Source organism: Astyanax mexicanus, chromosome 13 (assembly GCF_023375975.1).
Source record: "Astyanax mexicanus isolate ESR-SI-001 chromosome 13, AstMex3_surface, whole genome shotgun sequence".
Classification (NCBI taxonomy): domain Eukaryota; kingdom Metazoa; phylum Chordata; class Actinopteri; order Characiformes; family Acestrorhamphidae; genus Astyanax; species Astyanax mexicanus.
In genome coordinates this window covers 1,069,648-1,087,062 of record NC_064420.1, presented here as the reverse complement: position 1 = coordinate 1,087,062, position 17,415 = coordinate 1,069,648, and the positions used below count along the sequence as shown (strand labels likewise).

Genomic DNA, 17,415 nt, shown 5'->3' with positions numbered 1-17,415 from the left:
CAAGTTCGTCACTTTATTTACCTGCTTTTCTCGCTTTACCTTCTCATGCTCGCCCAAGTCACGTAACTGGAGGTCTCGCCCAGTCGACAGCAACTCTTTGTTGTCTGTGATGGGCTGTGTCTTTACTCGAGCGCGTCGACTAGATGGCGCCATTGCTCCACGCCGCAGCTCACACCCTCACTAACTTGACCCCGGTGACGTCAGCCCCGTCTAGAGCATCAAGGCCACTTCCAAAAGCCTATTGGTCTGAAAATCACATGACAAGGGCGCCTTGAATCCATAATTATGTTGCTGATATTTTCTCGCCCCCCCAAAATATGTCAGCGTCGTACTGTCCTAACCCTCTTAGACGTAAGCGGGATTGCTTTAAAACATAAAAAAAAAACACGCGCCCTCCGGCAAATATGTCATGCCCGAACAACGTGGCAGCCGGGTCCTTTCTGATGGACTCGCTGGTCGGGGGAACATCGCCGTACAGGGGTGAGGGCTATTCCACCACCAACCCCGGGATGTATATGCAAGCGCCCGCAGAATATGGCTGTCAGATGATGAGGAATGTGGGCATCGTAGGTGCAACACCTCTCTCCAAGCGGGACGAGTTGCCGCCGAGCACGCTGCCGGTGAACGTCTATCACCACCATCACCAGCAGCAGCCGCACGCACATTACCTGTCGCAGCGGGACGCCTGGACAGCGGGCTCCAAAACTTACAGGGGCGCGCAACCTGTTGCCCAGCCCCTGCACCCTTGCTCGTTCCCGGCCAGTCACGTCAAGGAGGAGGCTCTGCCCTGCCTGTACCAGGCAGACATTGATAGTCCCAAGGAATCTGCAGAGGAGCCGTCTACGACTTACATCCGCCTGGGGGACAATGGCAGCCACTCGGATAAAAGTGGCGTCTCCGCCTCCGATTATTTCCGAGGGAACCAGGTGTACGCCAGCGAGCAGGGGCAGCACGGAGACGGCTTTGCCTCGGACTTTAACCCGCTGCCCAGTTTAACGACACCAGTAGAGCCTCAGGCTACAGATGTCTATGGCAAAGACGGCAAAGCAAAAGAGGACGGAGCCAGGGAGGAGACCACCGCGGAGGAACAAGGCGCGGAAAAGAGGCAGCTCAGGAAGGAAGAGAGTGGGCCTAAGACAGACAGCTGTACAGATGAATCTGAGAGTGAACTGAAAGGTGATCCAACTAACGAGGTTTTCACACACACATACACACACACATATATATATATATGTATGTATACACAAACCGATACACACGGACACTTGTACACACTTGTTTTTATACATTGGTAGGACTTGTGCACACGTTAGTTATGATGTTAGTTAATGATAACAGACATACATGCAAAATACAAACACAAAATACTTTGCTACCATTTAAGAAATCTGCTCAGCGTCCAGTTAAATTTAACCTTTTATTGAAAGTCACGGTGAAGCAAAATGTAAATTTCTGGTCCATTCTTAAAACTTTGACACAACTTTTTGAAAGGCTAATATAATGCAATTAGAGTATAAATATTTATTTGTGTGCCTGATCAATTGTCGGTGTAAATTGTTACTTTTTGAATTATTTGTTACAAAATGTGGCATATTCAAAACCCTGTTTTTTTGTTTGTTTGTTTTTTTTTTTTAATTAGAATGTGCTTAAAACATTTAAAAAAGACATAGTTTACGCTTACTCTCTCTCTTTCTATATATATATATATATATATATATATATATATATATATATATATATATATATATATATATAATATTTAATTAACTGCAACGATTTTTTTTTAGTTTATCCATCCTTGTTTACTTAGTAGCCGACCAGGAAAAATACATATCCCGAAGATAAATGAAAACATCAGAAACAAACACACAGACACAAAGAAAATCTTTAAACATTCAAACATATAGTATTCTAAACTGAAACCTGAAGCCATCGCACTGACTGCAGGTTCAAGGTTCCAGACTGCAACGCCATTTATGGAATTAGAAGAATTAAACATCGGATTAGTTAAGAGTTTTGTTGGGCTTCCAGCCTCAGAAATGTTCTTCGTAAATTGCCGTGTAAACAGACGCAATCAGACATCTAAACGTCCCTCTGAACTGGTGTTTACGATTGCAACTGTGCTTAACATGGCCACATAAAGACACAAAATGCGCTAGGGGCACTTAGCATCTAAATAAACAGGATCACACAAGCACGCAACAAACACACGAACATACACACACACACACACACACACACACACACACACACAAACAAATCCTATATTAATTAAATGGGTGCGGAATGCCCACAGTGGCTGTTCAAATGCAATGTTGCGCACAATCCTTTAATGTTTAAGGAAGTAATGTGCAATAGACCCCGGGGCTAAGTGTGCTTCCCATGGTATTGTAAAAATAAAAAGGTGTTTCCAACAGCGACACAAATGACTTTCTTGGCTGCTGACTGTTCTAAATATAGTATTACTAGAAGTTATGTAGTTGTAATGTAATTTTATGTAGCCTTATATGTTCTAGTGTGTTGCAGTGAATTATTAAGGTAAATATTCATTCTGGAATGAAAATAAATGTATTATATTTAAAAATGTCATCAAGGCCCAGACTATAAATATCAGTACAATTGTTATAATTTAGTTACTTTCAAAAATGGAAAAAGTCACTGGCTGTAAAATCGAATGTTTATTGATTATTTGCTCGCCTCCATTTCACGTTTGGTGTGGAGATAGACAGAAATAGAAAAATACAAAAAAGAAGGAAAAGTGTAAATAAATTCTTAACATTGCTTTTGATTTCTCAAAAATATCCAAGATCAAATGAAAGATTTTCCGTTATTGCTACCTTTGTCCGTTGCGTAAATCGGATATTTTTAGCGCCGTAATTCCAACACGTTTGTTGTAATATTTTAAAAAATTGTCTAATTTATAAACTACATATACTACTTAAACACTACTTAACACTATTTTACTAATATTATTTGCCTGTACGTGGTTACAATAAACAATACTTTTAGCATGCTGATAGAAACAGCCCGGGTGCAAAATATGTTTTAGAAAACGTTTTGGTTGGATTTGTGTACAGTTTTAAATGTTAAAACAGCTAAAATTTAAAATGAATTGCTTATTGCATGTACTTATTAATTACTAAAATATATAATATATTTTAATTTAATCATATCACGTTGTTTTTTATTCCAAATAAGGAATAGGAAACGTGCATAAGAGGAATGTCATATTAAGGTTTCATACATACTGTTCCTTTCCCAGTGTACATTAAGTCACAATCTGAATATGAACACTATAATCTGTCATTGCAGATGAAGTAAAGCTGGAAAACACTACGGGAAACTGGCTGAAAGCTAAAAGTGGACGCAAGAAAAGGTGTCCCTACACAAAGCATCAGACACTTGAGCTGGAGAAGGAGTTCTTGTTCAACATGTACTTGACTCGAGAGCGCCGTCTGGAGATCAGCAAGAGTATCAACCTGACAGACAGACAGGTCAAGATCTGGTTTCAGAACAGAAGGATGAAACTGAAGAAGCTCAACAGAGAAAGTCGAGTCCGGGAGCTAACTGGCTATAACTTCAACTAAAGCCAGAATAAAACAAACAAACAAACAAACAAACAAACAAACAAACAAACAATCAAGCAACAACAAACACAAAAAATGAGCAACATTTGGCGTTACCTGCAAGTTACCTCCACACTGAAACAAATGGCGCTTGAAACAAATTAAAAACATTTATCTGGTTCAGATGTGAATTTACACGTGAATAAAAATGGATTGCAATCAGGTTTAGCTTGATGTTACACATACGTGTTATCTTATAAGACTCAAAATCACGTAAATCCAAGTATTTTTTTTTTCAGTGCATTATTTATACATCGCTCTCTCTGTCTCTCTTTCTTACTCTCTCTGTCCTTCTCTCTCTCATACACATAAAGTCCATTACAGCACAAGACGGGGACTTGAAAAGCAACCTGGAATTTGACATTAAGGAACTCTTTTGAACGCAGAATTAACAGAATTGTTTTTTCAGCACCTCAGCACAGGCCTACCTGCACAAAGCCACATAGTAAAAAAAGTCTAAATATGATACCGGTGCATAATTGGTGCAAAATGGTAGCTACCGGGAGTGTCTTGCTAAAAGCAGAAGTTGCTTTCTTATTAGCCTGCCCAACATGAGTTGTCCTTATGTCTTAGATTGCCGTGTTTGTCAGTTACGTGTGCCCTCATCATGGCGTATTCTGTATTTTGCATGCCTATTTGATGTTTTGTCCATTTGATTTCTAATCCGAGATATGAATAAAAAGGGGGTTGGGAAATCTAATGTCCTGGTATCTCCTTCCCCTTGGACATCATCTTTGGCATTTCTATTGAGAAAGAGAAATAACGGTAAGGAGAGAAAGAGAGAGAGAAAGAGAGATAGAAAGAGAGAGAGAGAAAGAGAGAGAGAAATATAGAACGTGTGTGAGAGAAGGAGAGCAAGAAAGAAAGAAAGAAGGAGAGAGAGATAAAGAGTGAGAGAGAAAGAAAGAGAGAGAAAGTAGTTTGCGTGCGAGAGTGAGAGAAAGATTGTAGCACTTCCAATAAGAGTGGGAGACCCATAACGTTGATTTAAATATTATCCAGGTGACCACAGTAAGTCAAGGTCATAAAATTGTAATGTCATGACGGTCCTGGAACAGCGCTGGGGGTGGATTTTATGATCTGCAAATATAATGTGCTGGTGCAGTAAAGATGCATTAAAAGCGCAGTGGAGGAGGGCTAATCCACATAACCGGGACTGCAACGCACCGGCCTCACTGGTGCGCTCTGCGGGCTGTCTGGCTGCTGTTGGAGGTTGTAAGCTTCCACAATGGCTACTGAGAAGCACACGAAGCTAAGAGCTGTATGGATATATGATAACGACAGTGACAATAACAACAATGACAGCGACGACGTCGACGGCCATGATAAATGTGGGAATCATACTACAGATAAACAGAACGTTTTGAGAGAAGAATGAAAAGGTAAGACACCGTATTTTGTTACTCTCCCTTGTGCTTTGATGGGAGTTATTGTGTTTACACGTTGAAATAATGCAACGGGTTGGAGAAACATGTTTTTTTATCTAACGCTGGGAAATACTTTTGAGAGATATTGATGTGATGGAACCCTTGTTGTTATATTAAGTGGTGAGTCTTAAGGCTTTTGTATGGGTCTTATGATGATTGATACATTTACTAGTGATTTTTGGGTGTATTGATGTATTTGAAACAAATATGGCTAATGTTATCTGATTTTCCTATGCTTGTAGCTACAATGAGGATTAAATTTATTTGTTTATATTTTACTTTGGTGTATTTGAACATATAGATTAAAAGACATGCATATTAAACACGTAGACATGTTTTTACAGGCTAAAGTAAAAGTTAATTTAAGTGCTAGCCTCTTAAAAGTTCAGGAGGTTGATTGAAGCTGGAAAAGAGAAAGTGGAAAAGAAAATAAGTCTTGGAGTTGAGAGCTGCTTCTAAGGCATCAAAATGTTTTTTTTTAATACTTACTCGCTGTAGAACGTCTTGTTTGTCTTCCACAGTGGATAACAGCGTTACGCGCAGCTGGTGCGTGGTTTAGGTAGTTTCATGTTGTTGGGGTTGGCTTCCTGGCTCGACAACAAGAAACTGCCTTGATTACGTCAGTTTGTCTTCATCAAGGGCGACAATTGCCGTTAAATTACACCCTGTGCAGTGAAGTCTTCGCAAATGGCATTGTAAATGAACTGAACGGTTATAGCCATGGTGGGCTCTTTTTTCTTCTTTGCTGGCCTTTTAAGTGCCCCGCTGTAAAAGGAAGAAAACGATTGTAAACCTCACGGAGTAAACTTCGGCTGGCTTAGCTTTTGAGTTCAGGTTTTGGTTTAGCTCTGGAGTCGTGTTACTAAGAACTTGCGTCATTGCGGAATTAAGATGGCATTTACATTGGAAAATACAACAAAAAAATGGAATAGTGGAGCAGGGTGCATGGGATGATCATACAGATAAATACATTGGTGGACGGATAAATGGGTGAATAGGTATATTAGTGGATGTATAAGAGGGTGTATGGATGTTACGAAAATAAGACAAAGCAAATGTATTTTTTGGCTGCATTTTGGTTTTCATTAGCAGGATAATGGTTCTAATAAAAATGCATAAATGCAACAAATGTTATGTTTTGAAAGGAAAATGTGTGTATGCGTGTGGAACATGAGCGTGAATCAATGACAACACAAAAATGTAGCTGCTTAATTGTTTAAAATCTCAACAACACAAGATATAATACAAGATACAAGTATATATAAAATACAAGATGTGGACAGAAAAAACTCCAAACTTCAATCCTAATATTACCAGCCACTGGCACAACAAATTGTGCACAAAAAGGCAAAACGTAACTTGTAAGTGACTTCCATATTAAATGTTTTCAACGATGATAATAGGCCTGTGATGTGCATGCTTTTTGAGTGAATACCATCCGTTAGTTTTTATTTTAAATATGTAACCAACCTTTATAGTATTATTATTTCTTTTTTTACTCTTTGTTTGGGCCACGTTGCTTAAAGGTAATTACAAGAAAGAAGCCCGAAATCAGACTTGGGTAATTAGCAATTGTAGCATTTGACAAAACAAGGACTTTTACAGAATACGTTGTCTATTGCCACTAAAAAGGTTGTCTTATTTGCTTAAAAATGATCATGCTAGGATGCAACTGAATTATCTTAAAATGAATTAGAAAAGGAAAACAGGTATAGACCTTATGGTTAATCAATTATAATGAAAGGTAGTATGAAATCATTTTTAGTTTAAATCGGATGCGTGGTAGAGCATCACAACTTGTGTGCTCGTTAATTTAACAATTAAGCAATTTTCCAATCACAAGATGCATTCTTTACCAGCCTACACCATAATTTCCATTGTTTGTTGTCAAACAATAATACATGCAAATACTGAATGAAATGGTGAAAGATCGTATGATATCATTTTGCCTATATTAAATATTTAAACAAAATACGATTTTCTTATTATGTAACGCCAAATTAGCATGCCTACATGGCAAAAACTACATGTTTTGCGTATGGTTTTGCGTATGGTTTTAACTATTGTTTTCTTAACCCCCTCCTCTCTGTTCAGCTGTTTTGCGACGGGAGGAGACAGTCTGGAATCCAAAGTCATTTTCATTCAGTTGAGTGAATGGGGGTCTTCTCTGGAATGCGTCACCAACAAAGAGTTTACAGCACACAAAATGACTCCCACAGGACACTGCCGCGTAGCACACGGATATAGATGCAATTTCCTTCCAATAGCCTGAGGCTTTGTAGCTCCCAAACACTGTATATTTTTTTGTCAGTGTGTGATATCACAGTGCATGGTCAAGGCATTAGCCTACTGATCGTGACTTGGCAAAATCTTAGCACTAGCTTTGGCCTAGTCGCGGAAGAAGCCAGTGCATTACAATACAAAGAGAAGAACGAGGTAAAAATTATTAACATATTATATGCATCTTTTGCAAAAACATTGTAAGTTTAAATGTTTTTTGCAAAAACATTTAAACTTAAGCATAAACATATGCCAAACGATTATACATATTGCCATGCAGTCAGGCTTATATTTACATATTATATTTGTGCCTGCACGACGCCATGTTTTAATATCGAAAAAAATATTCCAAGATTGTGTGTGTGTGTGTAAGCACACTAAAAAAAAGTAAAAAAAGAGTTAAAAACAAAGTACTTTCTTGTACTCAAAGGTACAGTTTTCCTTATTGTACCTTCAACAGTATAATATTGGTCTTTGCAGGATCAGATTTTCCCTCTAAAGTAAAAAGTCTTTCTAAACAGCAGGAAGTACAGATTTGTACCATTTATCAGCCAAAAGGTACATTCGGTAATCTGTTTCACTGTACTAATAAACATGCATATTTTAATTATACGTTTTTCATTTGAAAGCCAGACAATTTTGAATCATAAAGTTCTTGATACATGTTTAATTTATGATAATGTTTATAATGTTTATAATCTTTATTGGTGCAAAAAACATAGGTACCAAAAATGACTTACTTTGTTGTAGCTCAATATAAGGTACAGCCCCAGCGACACGCTCTGTACTCTTTTAAGTACAAATCTGTACTTATTTTTCTTAGTGTGTGTGTGTGTGTGTGTTAAACTATTATATTTTCGGTAAAGAGGTCAAATAAAATCTGTTAACACAGATATATCATACAGTGGTATAACAAACGGAGAATTCTGGGTCATACATGTTTATATAATTTGTGTTTCAGTTTGTGTATTGCAAATACAATCTGAATTAAAGAGACAGAATTTCATTTAGGATTTTTTTTGTAGTGTTTATTTGGCATGGACGCACTATTTGTATTTTGAATAGTCAATGGCGTGACCTAACCTAAGTTTCTCAGGTCAAATAACCTGAAGAAATGTAGGGCCAAACGCAATACGTTGTTCAACGTCTATTTTGGAATTGGAAACGAAGTAAGGAATACATTTATGTGGTTAAGTATACCTATTTTGGACTATACCAATGTGTACTATACCAATCGTAAACAGTGCCTTAAAACGTGCTAGATTAGACATAGGGTTAAGGCCTAAGGACCATCATACACTTTCGTTTATTTGTTTATTCCTGTTACACACAAACTACAATTGAGGTCAAAAAAATGCAGGAAATTGCATGATTAATGTTGCACAGTTTTCCCCTCCCTCACAATACACGAATAGGTTGTTTATTCCTACAAGCCTACACATGCAACATGTAACTATGACATAAAACCTCGTCCACTGAATGTTACTTTCCCATATATGGTTGTAGGTGCATATTTGAACGTGGCCCCTGCGCAGTTTTAGGTTAGGCTTATTGTGCTATTCTTATGTCAATTTAGTACAATCTAGATTCCTAGTGTCGCTTTTACTCAAAGGATTGTTACTGGCCCTTGAAATACGTACATTGATATAAGTGTATGTAACTGTATGTGTGTCGTCTACTATTAAACAGCATTGTTTGATATTATTCTGGTACTTCATCAACTTTATTTAATTAAATAATAATAATTATCCTGATTAAGAATAAGTGGACAAACCTAATTATATGCTAATTCTAAATAATATGCGGAACGGTATTTTACTTCTTCCTACTTTAAGTAGAACCAATCTAGTATTAACTGATCTTAATACCACGCAGCTTTACTTAATAGCAAGTAACAAATTAATTATCATATTTCATAAATTTCAGGAAAAAAAAAACAATAAATGTTATAACCCAAATGCAGATCTTCAGGCCTTTCTCACGTGGAGATTGATTGTTAAACACCATCCTATTACTACTCGATGTCTCGAAGCTAACATTTCTTAATAAGCAATAGATTTATTTTAAGAAAAAGAGAGAAATCAAATTGAATATATTGTATCAAGGACAATAATGCTGAGTTAATCAAGCCGCGCGTGTAGTAATGTTGACACATAAAGGGAGGTGCCGTGGTGTTTAACGACCTTTTTAATCATCGTCACCGTCGACTGGCATCTGAAGGGTAAGCCATGCTAAAGTGAGGAAAGTGTGAATGCGCATAAAACATTTTTGTTTTGACTTTTTTTTAGCATTTACAGAAAATTATTTCGTTTAACGTGTGTTAATTACCTTGTACCGCTTTCATATTATTAGCAGTATGGGTATATATTGCTGCTTTGAGTTAACAAAGAGCCAACAGCGTAGCCTGAGCAACCGGTCTTGCACATAATGTGCACAAACTTATTCTTAATCTTAAAAACAAAATCAAAATTTCTTGCTGTTGACGTCACTGTAAAATGGCCGCTAGATTAAATATGTTTGTGAAGCACAAGCAAACTTACCTACAGCTTTATTAGTTATGTAACCCAGTAGTTCTTATGTGAAGTAAAATAAAAAATGTAATACTTACTTTTCCTACATTGAAGTTTGAATAAACTCTACTGCATGCTGTATAAGTATATTACCTTTTAGCCATGCATTTTTTGGTAAAAGTGATTTATAATTTCTTAAATCTCAAACAAAAAACAGCTACCGAAGTTACAGTAAAGACTTTCCAAAAATGTGTGCAGAACAGTAGCGATAAACGTGCCGTTAACTTTGCTTACACAGAAGAAGACTGTCTAGCCGCACATACGCTTGTGCATGGCAATGAGACGAGACTGCACAGAGAATTGTCAACACTGCACCCACTTTATGGCCTCCGTTTGAAACTCTACCTCACCATAAATATTTATTCTTAAAAATGTTTTCTGTAAAATACACACTCACGCTAGTTTAGGTGGTTCACAACACCGGCAGATATAAAAATCACAAAATAAAGTGCAAAATTAATATGCATTTAAAATGAATTTAAATTAAATTAGGCTGCAATTCAATGCAAGTAATACCACATTCGCTCTTGTACACATTGACATTTAAGTAGTGCGCCTAGCATATTTTTCACATATATGATTCAAATAATTGACGACGTAGCGTCACAAAATTAAGCATTCTGAAAATAATCTAATTGTGATATAGATACACACATATATATTAATGAATCAATTTAATCAATCTTTGTTCTGTTATTTATTATGGCACAGTATACAAATAACGTACACATTTTTGCATTATGAATTTTTTATTTGTCTAATACCCAACATAAATCCACTAAGCAAATCGTTACACAGGAAAATGAGAAACAACATAATATTCGCCACTTCGTACAGACAACCAGAAGGTGAGGTTAAAAAAAACCCAAAAACATTAGGATTAAATTTGGAAGGCATGTGTAAATCTGTACAGATTCTGAGAACTCATTAAAACCTTAAATATTATAGGAAATATATTTCTATTAAATATCAGTCGCACTGACATCCACGGTGTCGTTCTACTAGGCTCTGATTTGGTACAGACTAAAGAAACATAAGTGTTGCTAATAACAGTGAGTTCTTTTTAGACAAAAATGCATTATGTTTACTCCGTTTAATGTGTTTTCATTTTTAATTGAACTTATTTAAAATGTAAAACAGTGTCTGTCTCCAAATTCTGATATCACAGAAAAATATATATTATATTGGAAACCTCAGGCAAATTAAAGATGCATAATCATTTGAAATAATAAAGTGATACATTTGTTAGTAGAGTTTGCTATTATTTTGGCAAGTCTGTATTTTGATACTATCTGGAATGTTATAGGAAAATAGAAAAGAAGCCTGACCTCATGTGGCCAGCTCGAGGTGGGGCCCGAAATTGACTGTTGACTGCTGACCAAAATCAACACGTTACAATGTAAAAAAAATACATTTGGAAGCAAACGATGCAAAACATTTTTTGTCATAAAAACTCCTTCTTTAAATCTTTAAAGGATTATTTATACAGCTTGTAGCTTCTCACAAGCGTTAGTTTTGCCCTACAAGTGTACACCGATTAGTTAAATCCGAACAGAAACAAAATCAAATTAAACGTACTATTACACAAACTATGTATGTATTATTGCATAAATGATTTAATAATCACAAGATGTTTTTGAATACTACGCTATTAACGACACTATGTCAAATATGCGTATGAATATGAACATGCCTTTATTTTTTTTTATAAAGATTTAACATGAAGTTTACCATAAATGTGTTTTTGTTCAATTGTAGAAGTTATCTTAACAACACACGGGAGGTAAATATCGGTTTCATCTTAATATAAGTTCACTCTGTATCTGTTAGTATATTTGGTTTCAATTCCTAATTATGTCTCTTAAAAAAAATTACCCTGAAAATACTTTATTTTTCCTAATGTGATTGAGTTTACGCGCAGACCTACTGCTCAAATAAGCAAGCATAAAATGCTTAGAATTGTTTTACAGACGAATCCCAGCTTTTAGTATACAACACAGCACTACCCTCCCACCCCCACTCCCCGTCCTCCATGCTGTCTTCGACGTTTAGGTTTGATGAGACTTGTTTCACAAGCGCGGTGTTGGTTTTATGTTAAGCTAGAAACTCAACTGCAGTTTTATTAACGACACGTTTATGAACAATCAAATGGTCCCCATAAAAATTTATTGAAGGACATAAAAGCATGCACGACCACTTGCCGAATATAGCCGCTGTAGTGGCCAAGTTTGCAAGCGTCGTTCTATTCCCACCTCTGCGATTTTTTTTAAGTCCATTTTATGAGGGACATCCCGAATTGTGTTTATTTGAAACTGGTGGAAACCGAGGCCTCCAGTGCGTAACAGAGAGCCAAAAGTCCCACATCTGCACCGTAGATAAGTCAATTCCATTTATATTTCAGCATGGTTTGTCTCTATTAGTGTAATCAGTGGCAACGTTTATGGTAATAAAACCATCAGAACAAAAACAATCAGTTTATGTCCACCTGCAGAGGTGAAAGTGATTAATATGAAAACATAATACGGAAAATGATGCGCAAAACCCAGGGCAGACCAGAAAGCAGTACGACCAATCTTGTTCGACCAAGATTAATTACACCAAAAAATAGTGCCTCGAAAAGACCTTGCACAGTCTTTAAACAAACACCAATGGGTGTTTTAGTTAAGAAATAAACGTCAACGACACTCGAATGCTACGTTTTACCTCTTCGTATGCAAATAACCTTAAGAAAAACAAACATTAGAAACATTATTAGCAACCTACTGCAATCCCGAAGTACAATGCTATCCCAAGACAACCCGCGCATTGATCTTCTGTGCGCTTTTTTCACGGGGTAAATGTGATCACGTGCTCCGTAGTCGTCCAATCACAGCTAGAGGGGCTTTCAGAAATAATTACCTGGCTTGATTGTTCTATGGGCAGATAAAAAGTACACATACACGCCATATAATAATCGGATGCATGTAAAAGAGACGGCAGCATCGTCATGTCGACTACGGGTCCCATAAGCAGTTATTATGTGGATTCCTTGATCAACCACGAGAGCGAGGATGTTTTGGCGACTCGTTTTTCCACCTCGGCACCGATATCCTCCGGTTCACGCCCGACGACTCTGGTACCGGAATGCGTGGATTATCCGTCCTGCAGCTTTGCCCCGAAACCCCCAGTTTTCACTACCTCTTGGGCCCCCGGTCACTCGCAGTCGTCAGTGGTTTACCACCCGTACACTCACCAGCCTCATTTAGGAACAGACTCAAGGTACGTCCGCTCGTGGCTAGAGCCAATCCCTGGTACCGTGTCCTTTCCAGGCTACCCAGCTAACAACAGGCACTATGGACTGAAGCCTGACGCCTTCCAGGACCCCCGAACTGGAGACTGCTTGGCTTCAAACGGACGCACCTATTCGGATTATCTCTATTGCTCCGCCGTGGACATCAGAGAAAAGCAGCCGAATACACCTTCGCCAGAGTCGGAGACGCTATCTTCCGGGAAGCACAAAGACGAGAAGACTGAATTAGACCCGAGTAAGTGAAAACCATTCTTGTTTACAACTGGGTTTGAGGTGCAGTTCGCTTTATTGCCCTCTCTTTGCTTGTTGGCTGTCGTCCGTCGTAAAAACCAAGTTCTATACCCTTTCATCTAACCCCTGCCGTTCTCGGCTGGCTCAAGTCTGCTTTGGGGGCTATCCATTGAGGAAAAACGCCATAACACAGGGCTGTAAAACGGGTAACGGGTTGTAAAATTGGTCCCATTGAAGGACAGGTCTGGCGAGACAGTACATTCTGAAGAACTAGTGCGTATCACTGGGCGTTATATAATATACCATTAACAGGGCACAACCTGCAATATGTGAAATTATAAGCGTTTTTGCTCACTACTGTGTGTATGGGGTGGTTCGTAGTGCTACCAACGACAGAAGATGTTTTGGTATGGCGACATTTAGAATGCTTGCCCGCCCTCAAAATAAGAATTAGTACTGTTATAAAAAATACAACTGACACGTTACCCCAACCCTAAATTAAAACAAAACTGCCAAAACTGTAAATGTATATAATTTTGAAATTATTAAAAAAATCAGTTGGATGTTAACTGAGTTATTTAAAAAAGCTAAATGCACTTTATAAAGTCTTTAGCATTTGAGAACTTCAAGAATAAATAAAAATAAAACGCAATGTAAGCAGTGCGTTCAGTGCATAGTAGGACGTTTTGACTGCAGACTTGAGCCACAAGGCGTATTAGGCTTTTATGGGCCTATAAAGCGAATAGATGTATTCACTACTTTACGACGCCAGTTCTCGCGGCGAGTAAGCACTTTAAGAGCTATGGGGAGTCTAGGCTTTTTGTGCATTATCATTTCGTTTCAGCTACTGTCTATCAGTATTATATGTAATATGATCAAGCTGAAAAGTATGCTTTTTTTTATTTACAAACATGTCCCAACATACTCCAACTGAAAATGTATAGACGTTACTAGGCTGCAGTCTAATTGTTTTCTTTTTCACTTTGTTTTGCAGACAATCCTGTTGCAAACTGGATCCATGCGCGCTCCACAAGAAAGAAGCGATGTCCATACACAAAATACCAAACGCTGGAACTCGAAAAGGAGTTTTTATTCAATATGTATCTAACAAGAGACCGGCGATATGAGGTGGCCAGAGTGTTAAACCTAACGGAGAGGCAGGTCAAAATCTGGTTCCAGAACCGACGGATGAAGATGAAGAAAATGAACAAGGAAAAGAGCGACAGTAAAGAATAGTCGACCAAAAATTGTTTCACGGAAAAGAGACTGTACGAAAAACGTAGAAGATTGTTCTCCAATGTCTTAACAGTTACCGCCTCTCTTCGTTGTAACAGGAATAGACTAAACGCATTGGCAGTTTATTTTGTTATGGTATCATTTTAGTTTCTAGTAACTGTGATTTTACCAATCTAGGTTTATATTAACTCTACATTTACTTGCACATTAGATATCTGTTCGGATTTAGATGAGAGAATGTAAGGACATTGTATGCCGTAGAGAAGCTGCCCCGAAGTGTAAGCAAGAAAATACTTGAACTACTACTCTATTTTCAATTTCGTAATTTATGATTTTGATGTTTGTGTGTGTTCAGTTTATTTGTAACAGGTGTAAAACTCCAATATATTTTGTAAGGAATAACACTTACATTGTTTATGTTTCCGTGTGATGTCCCTGTTGTTGTTTTTTGTATCTGTTTGTGCATTCTACGTTGTTTCAATTGTTGAAATAATCTTCTGTATGGATTGTAAATATGTCAAAATATATACGACCACTACCTTAATATTACAGCGAATGACTTTTCTTATTTCGAATCACTACTGAAAAAAGAACAAAGAAGCTGCCCCAAAAAGAAACTTTGGACTACGCATTAAAAGTGTCCGCATCCGGAAAGTAGCGAGTTTGGGCTAAGCAGGGAAAGCCATGCACGAAGAGAAATTACACTGCAAAGTGTAAGACGACGTGCATGTCAGTATGTCAACATTTGTCCTTAAACATGCAACAAATATTAGATTTTAAATAGCTGAATGTAATCGTTAATTTTTACCACACAGCACACATACAGTGGCCACGGTGTGTAATTATTTACCCGAGAAGGCCTCGGTGCGTTGGCCATTTTCAGAAAAGTTGCATGTTTTCCTAACCCTGACCAAGTAACTGAGTTTGATGGAAGGTCCAGGACCCCTGTGGTGTTCAAGGCGTCAGACTGTTTTGGAATTTCTATTAGGAAGCAAATAATAACAACAAGAAAGCCAACAACAAATTTAACCAACATACTTTTGTAATGAGATTTGTTTCAGTTATACGTTTTATTATTATTATTTTCTTCTTCTTCTTCTTCTTCTTCTTCTTCTTCTTCTTCTTCTTCTTCTTCTTCTTCTTCTTCTTCTTCTTATTATTATTATTATTAATAAACAACAGCAAATAATAAGAATAAGAATAATAATTATATATACTAATGCAAATATTACAAATAATATTAATACTTCTACTGTTAATTAAGTGTTATCATTCTTTACACACAACAATTAATTTGCTTTTGCACAGACAGACTTGTTTTTTTTATCTAAAAGATTACAACAAGAAAACAACAAACAAACCGGTCTTGATGCCCCCAAGGAGTTGCTTTAAATAAACTTTCAAATTTAAAGCAATAACGTGTAAAATGTAGATTTTAAATAAATATTTTTGAATATTTTCGCCAACATCCAACTTAGATGTGATCCAATTGTTTTAAATAAATGATGTGTGATGAGACATGCTTGTAAATACATGTAATAATGCATTGATGCCACATTTTCCTTTAAATTTGTCGTAAGGGTAATTGTTATAATGGTATTTTCAAGCCGTGCTTAGACCGATGTACAAAGGCCGTGCAGTGAATTTAGCTGAAGTAATGAGACATGTCTGGCTTTAGTTTCCTGAGCACATTCGAAATTGCCTTTTTGTGGCTGTTAACAATACGCACAGGATGCAGAGATTTCAAAGCTCAATGCTGCGAATTTCCGCACAGGACAAAAAAATGCTAGTTTTACAACCCTATTGGAGTTTGCGTTGTTTGTCGCAGATGCAGACGAACAAAGCAAACCTGGCTAACCGGCTAGACGTCTGGGCTAAATTACTTTATGACTTAGGCCTAGTGTGCTGGTGGAGGTCCTGTTAAAGAAAATTACCCACTTGTTTCTACCACCACCCTTACGATGCATTCAGAGTAGTTCACAGAACTTTAGGTTTATAAACATAACGTATTAGGATTTTTGTGTACCGTAAAACGTTATGTATTTTCATACACATAAAACACACATAACATTTTATATGCATATAAAACATATATACAGATATCGACAGCAACATAATTAAATGATTCATATATGCCGATGTAAGCTGTCAGTGGTTTAAATTTAGATATCAGTACTCAGCAGTGCGTTTTTAAAGCCCGTTTGAACGACTTATGTGGGACGTAGAAAGCCTGGATTATTATTTTTATTAAGCGAAGTTAACACTAGATGGTGCTGTTGGCTCACACTTGGCGCACAGTTCCCACCGAGCCGTCTGTGAGGAGCACTGGAAAAACAATGCTGAAAGAATTGTGTCCTTCGCCATTAATCACTTTTTTCTAGTGAAATAAAACTAAAATGTCAACACCCTAATGTATTAAACTCCCTTCCATTTTATCATTGGCTTAAATATCGCTTTTTTTACCGTCCACAATTGTTTCAATGGACTCTCGAACAAACGATGTCCCGTTATTTCACGCTACTCCCCAAGACTTTTTCTTTGCCGTTCAAAAGTCGCATCAGTTACTGACGTTTTAAAGACCAGTGTGCCGAACGTTTACGTTCTGGCCTATGTGATGTTCTGTCACATCTGACGAAATTTATCGAAGGCACAATTTTTTCCCAAACGTGTACACAAACAGCAATGCCGTAAATCTGTTTTTTTAATATACCGTAGAAATTAATAAATAAATAAATATTCATAATTTGTATGAAAAA

General features: G+C 37.3%; 2 protein-coding genes across 2 annotated transcripts; both read left to right on the top strand.

Moving 5' to 3' along the window:
- Window positions 1-294: 294 nt before the first annotated feature.
- On the top strand, window positions 295-10,898 carry hoxc10a (homeobox C10a). Its single transcript, XM_007239348.4, has 3 exons — window positions 295-1,176; window positions 3,313-5,008; window positions 7,148-10,898. The coding sequence occupies exons 1-2, from the start codon at window positions 405-407 to the stop codon at window positions 3,585-3,587; spliced, it is 1,047 nt and encodes a 348-aa protein (XP_007239410.3). The 5' UTR covers window positions 295-404; the 3' UTR covers window positions 3,588-5,008; window positions 7,148-10,898.
- A 714-nt stretch (window positions 10,899-11,612) lies between these two features.
- On the top strand, window positions 11,613-15,208 carry hoxc9a (homeobox C9a). Its single transcript, XM_007239351.4, has 2 exons — window positions 11,613-13,427; window positions 14,418-15,208. The coding sequence occupies exons 1-2, from the start codon at window positions 12,890-12,892 to the stop codon at window positions 14,657-14,659; spliced, it is 780 nt and encodes a 259-aa protein (XP_007239413.1). The 5' UTR covers window positions 11,613-12,889; the 3' UTR covers window positions 14,660-15,208.
- The last annotated feature ends 2,207 nt before the right edge of the window (window positions 15,209-17,415 follow it).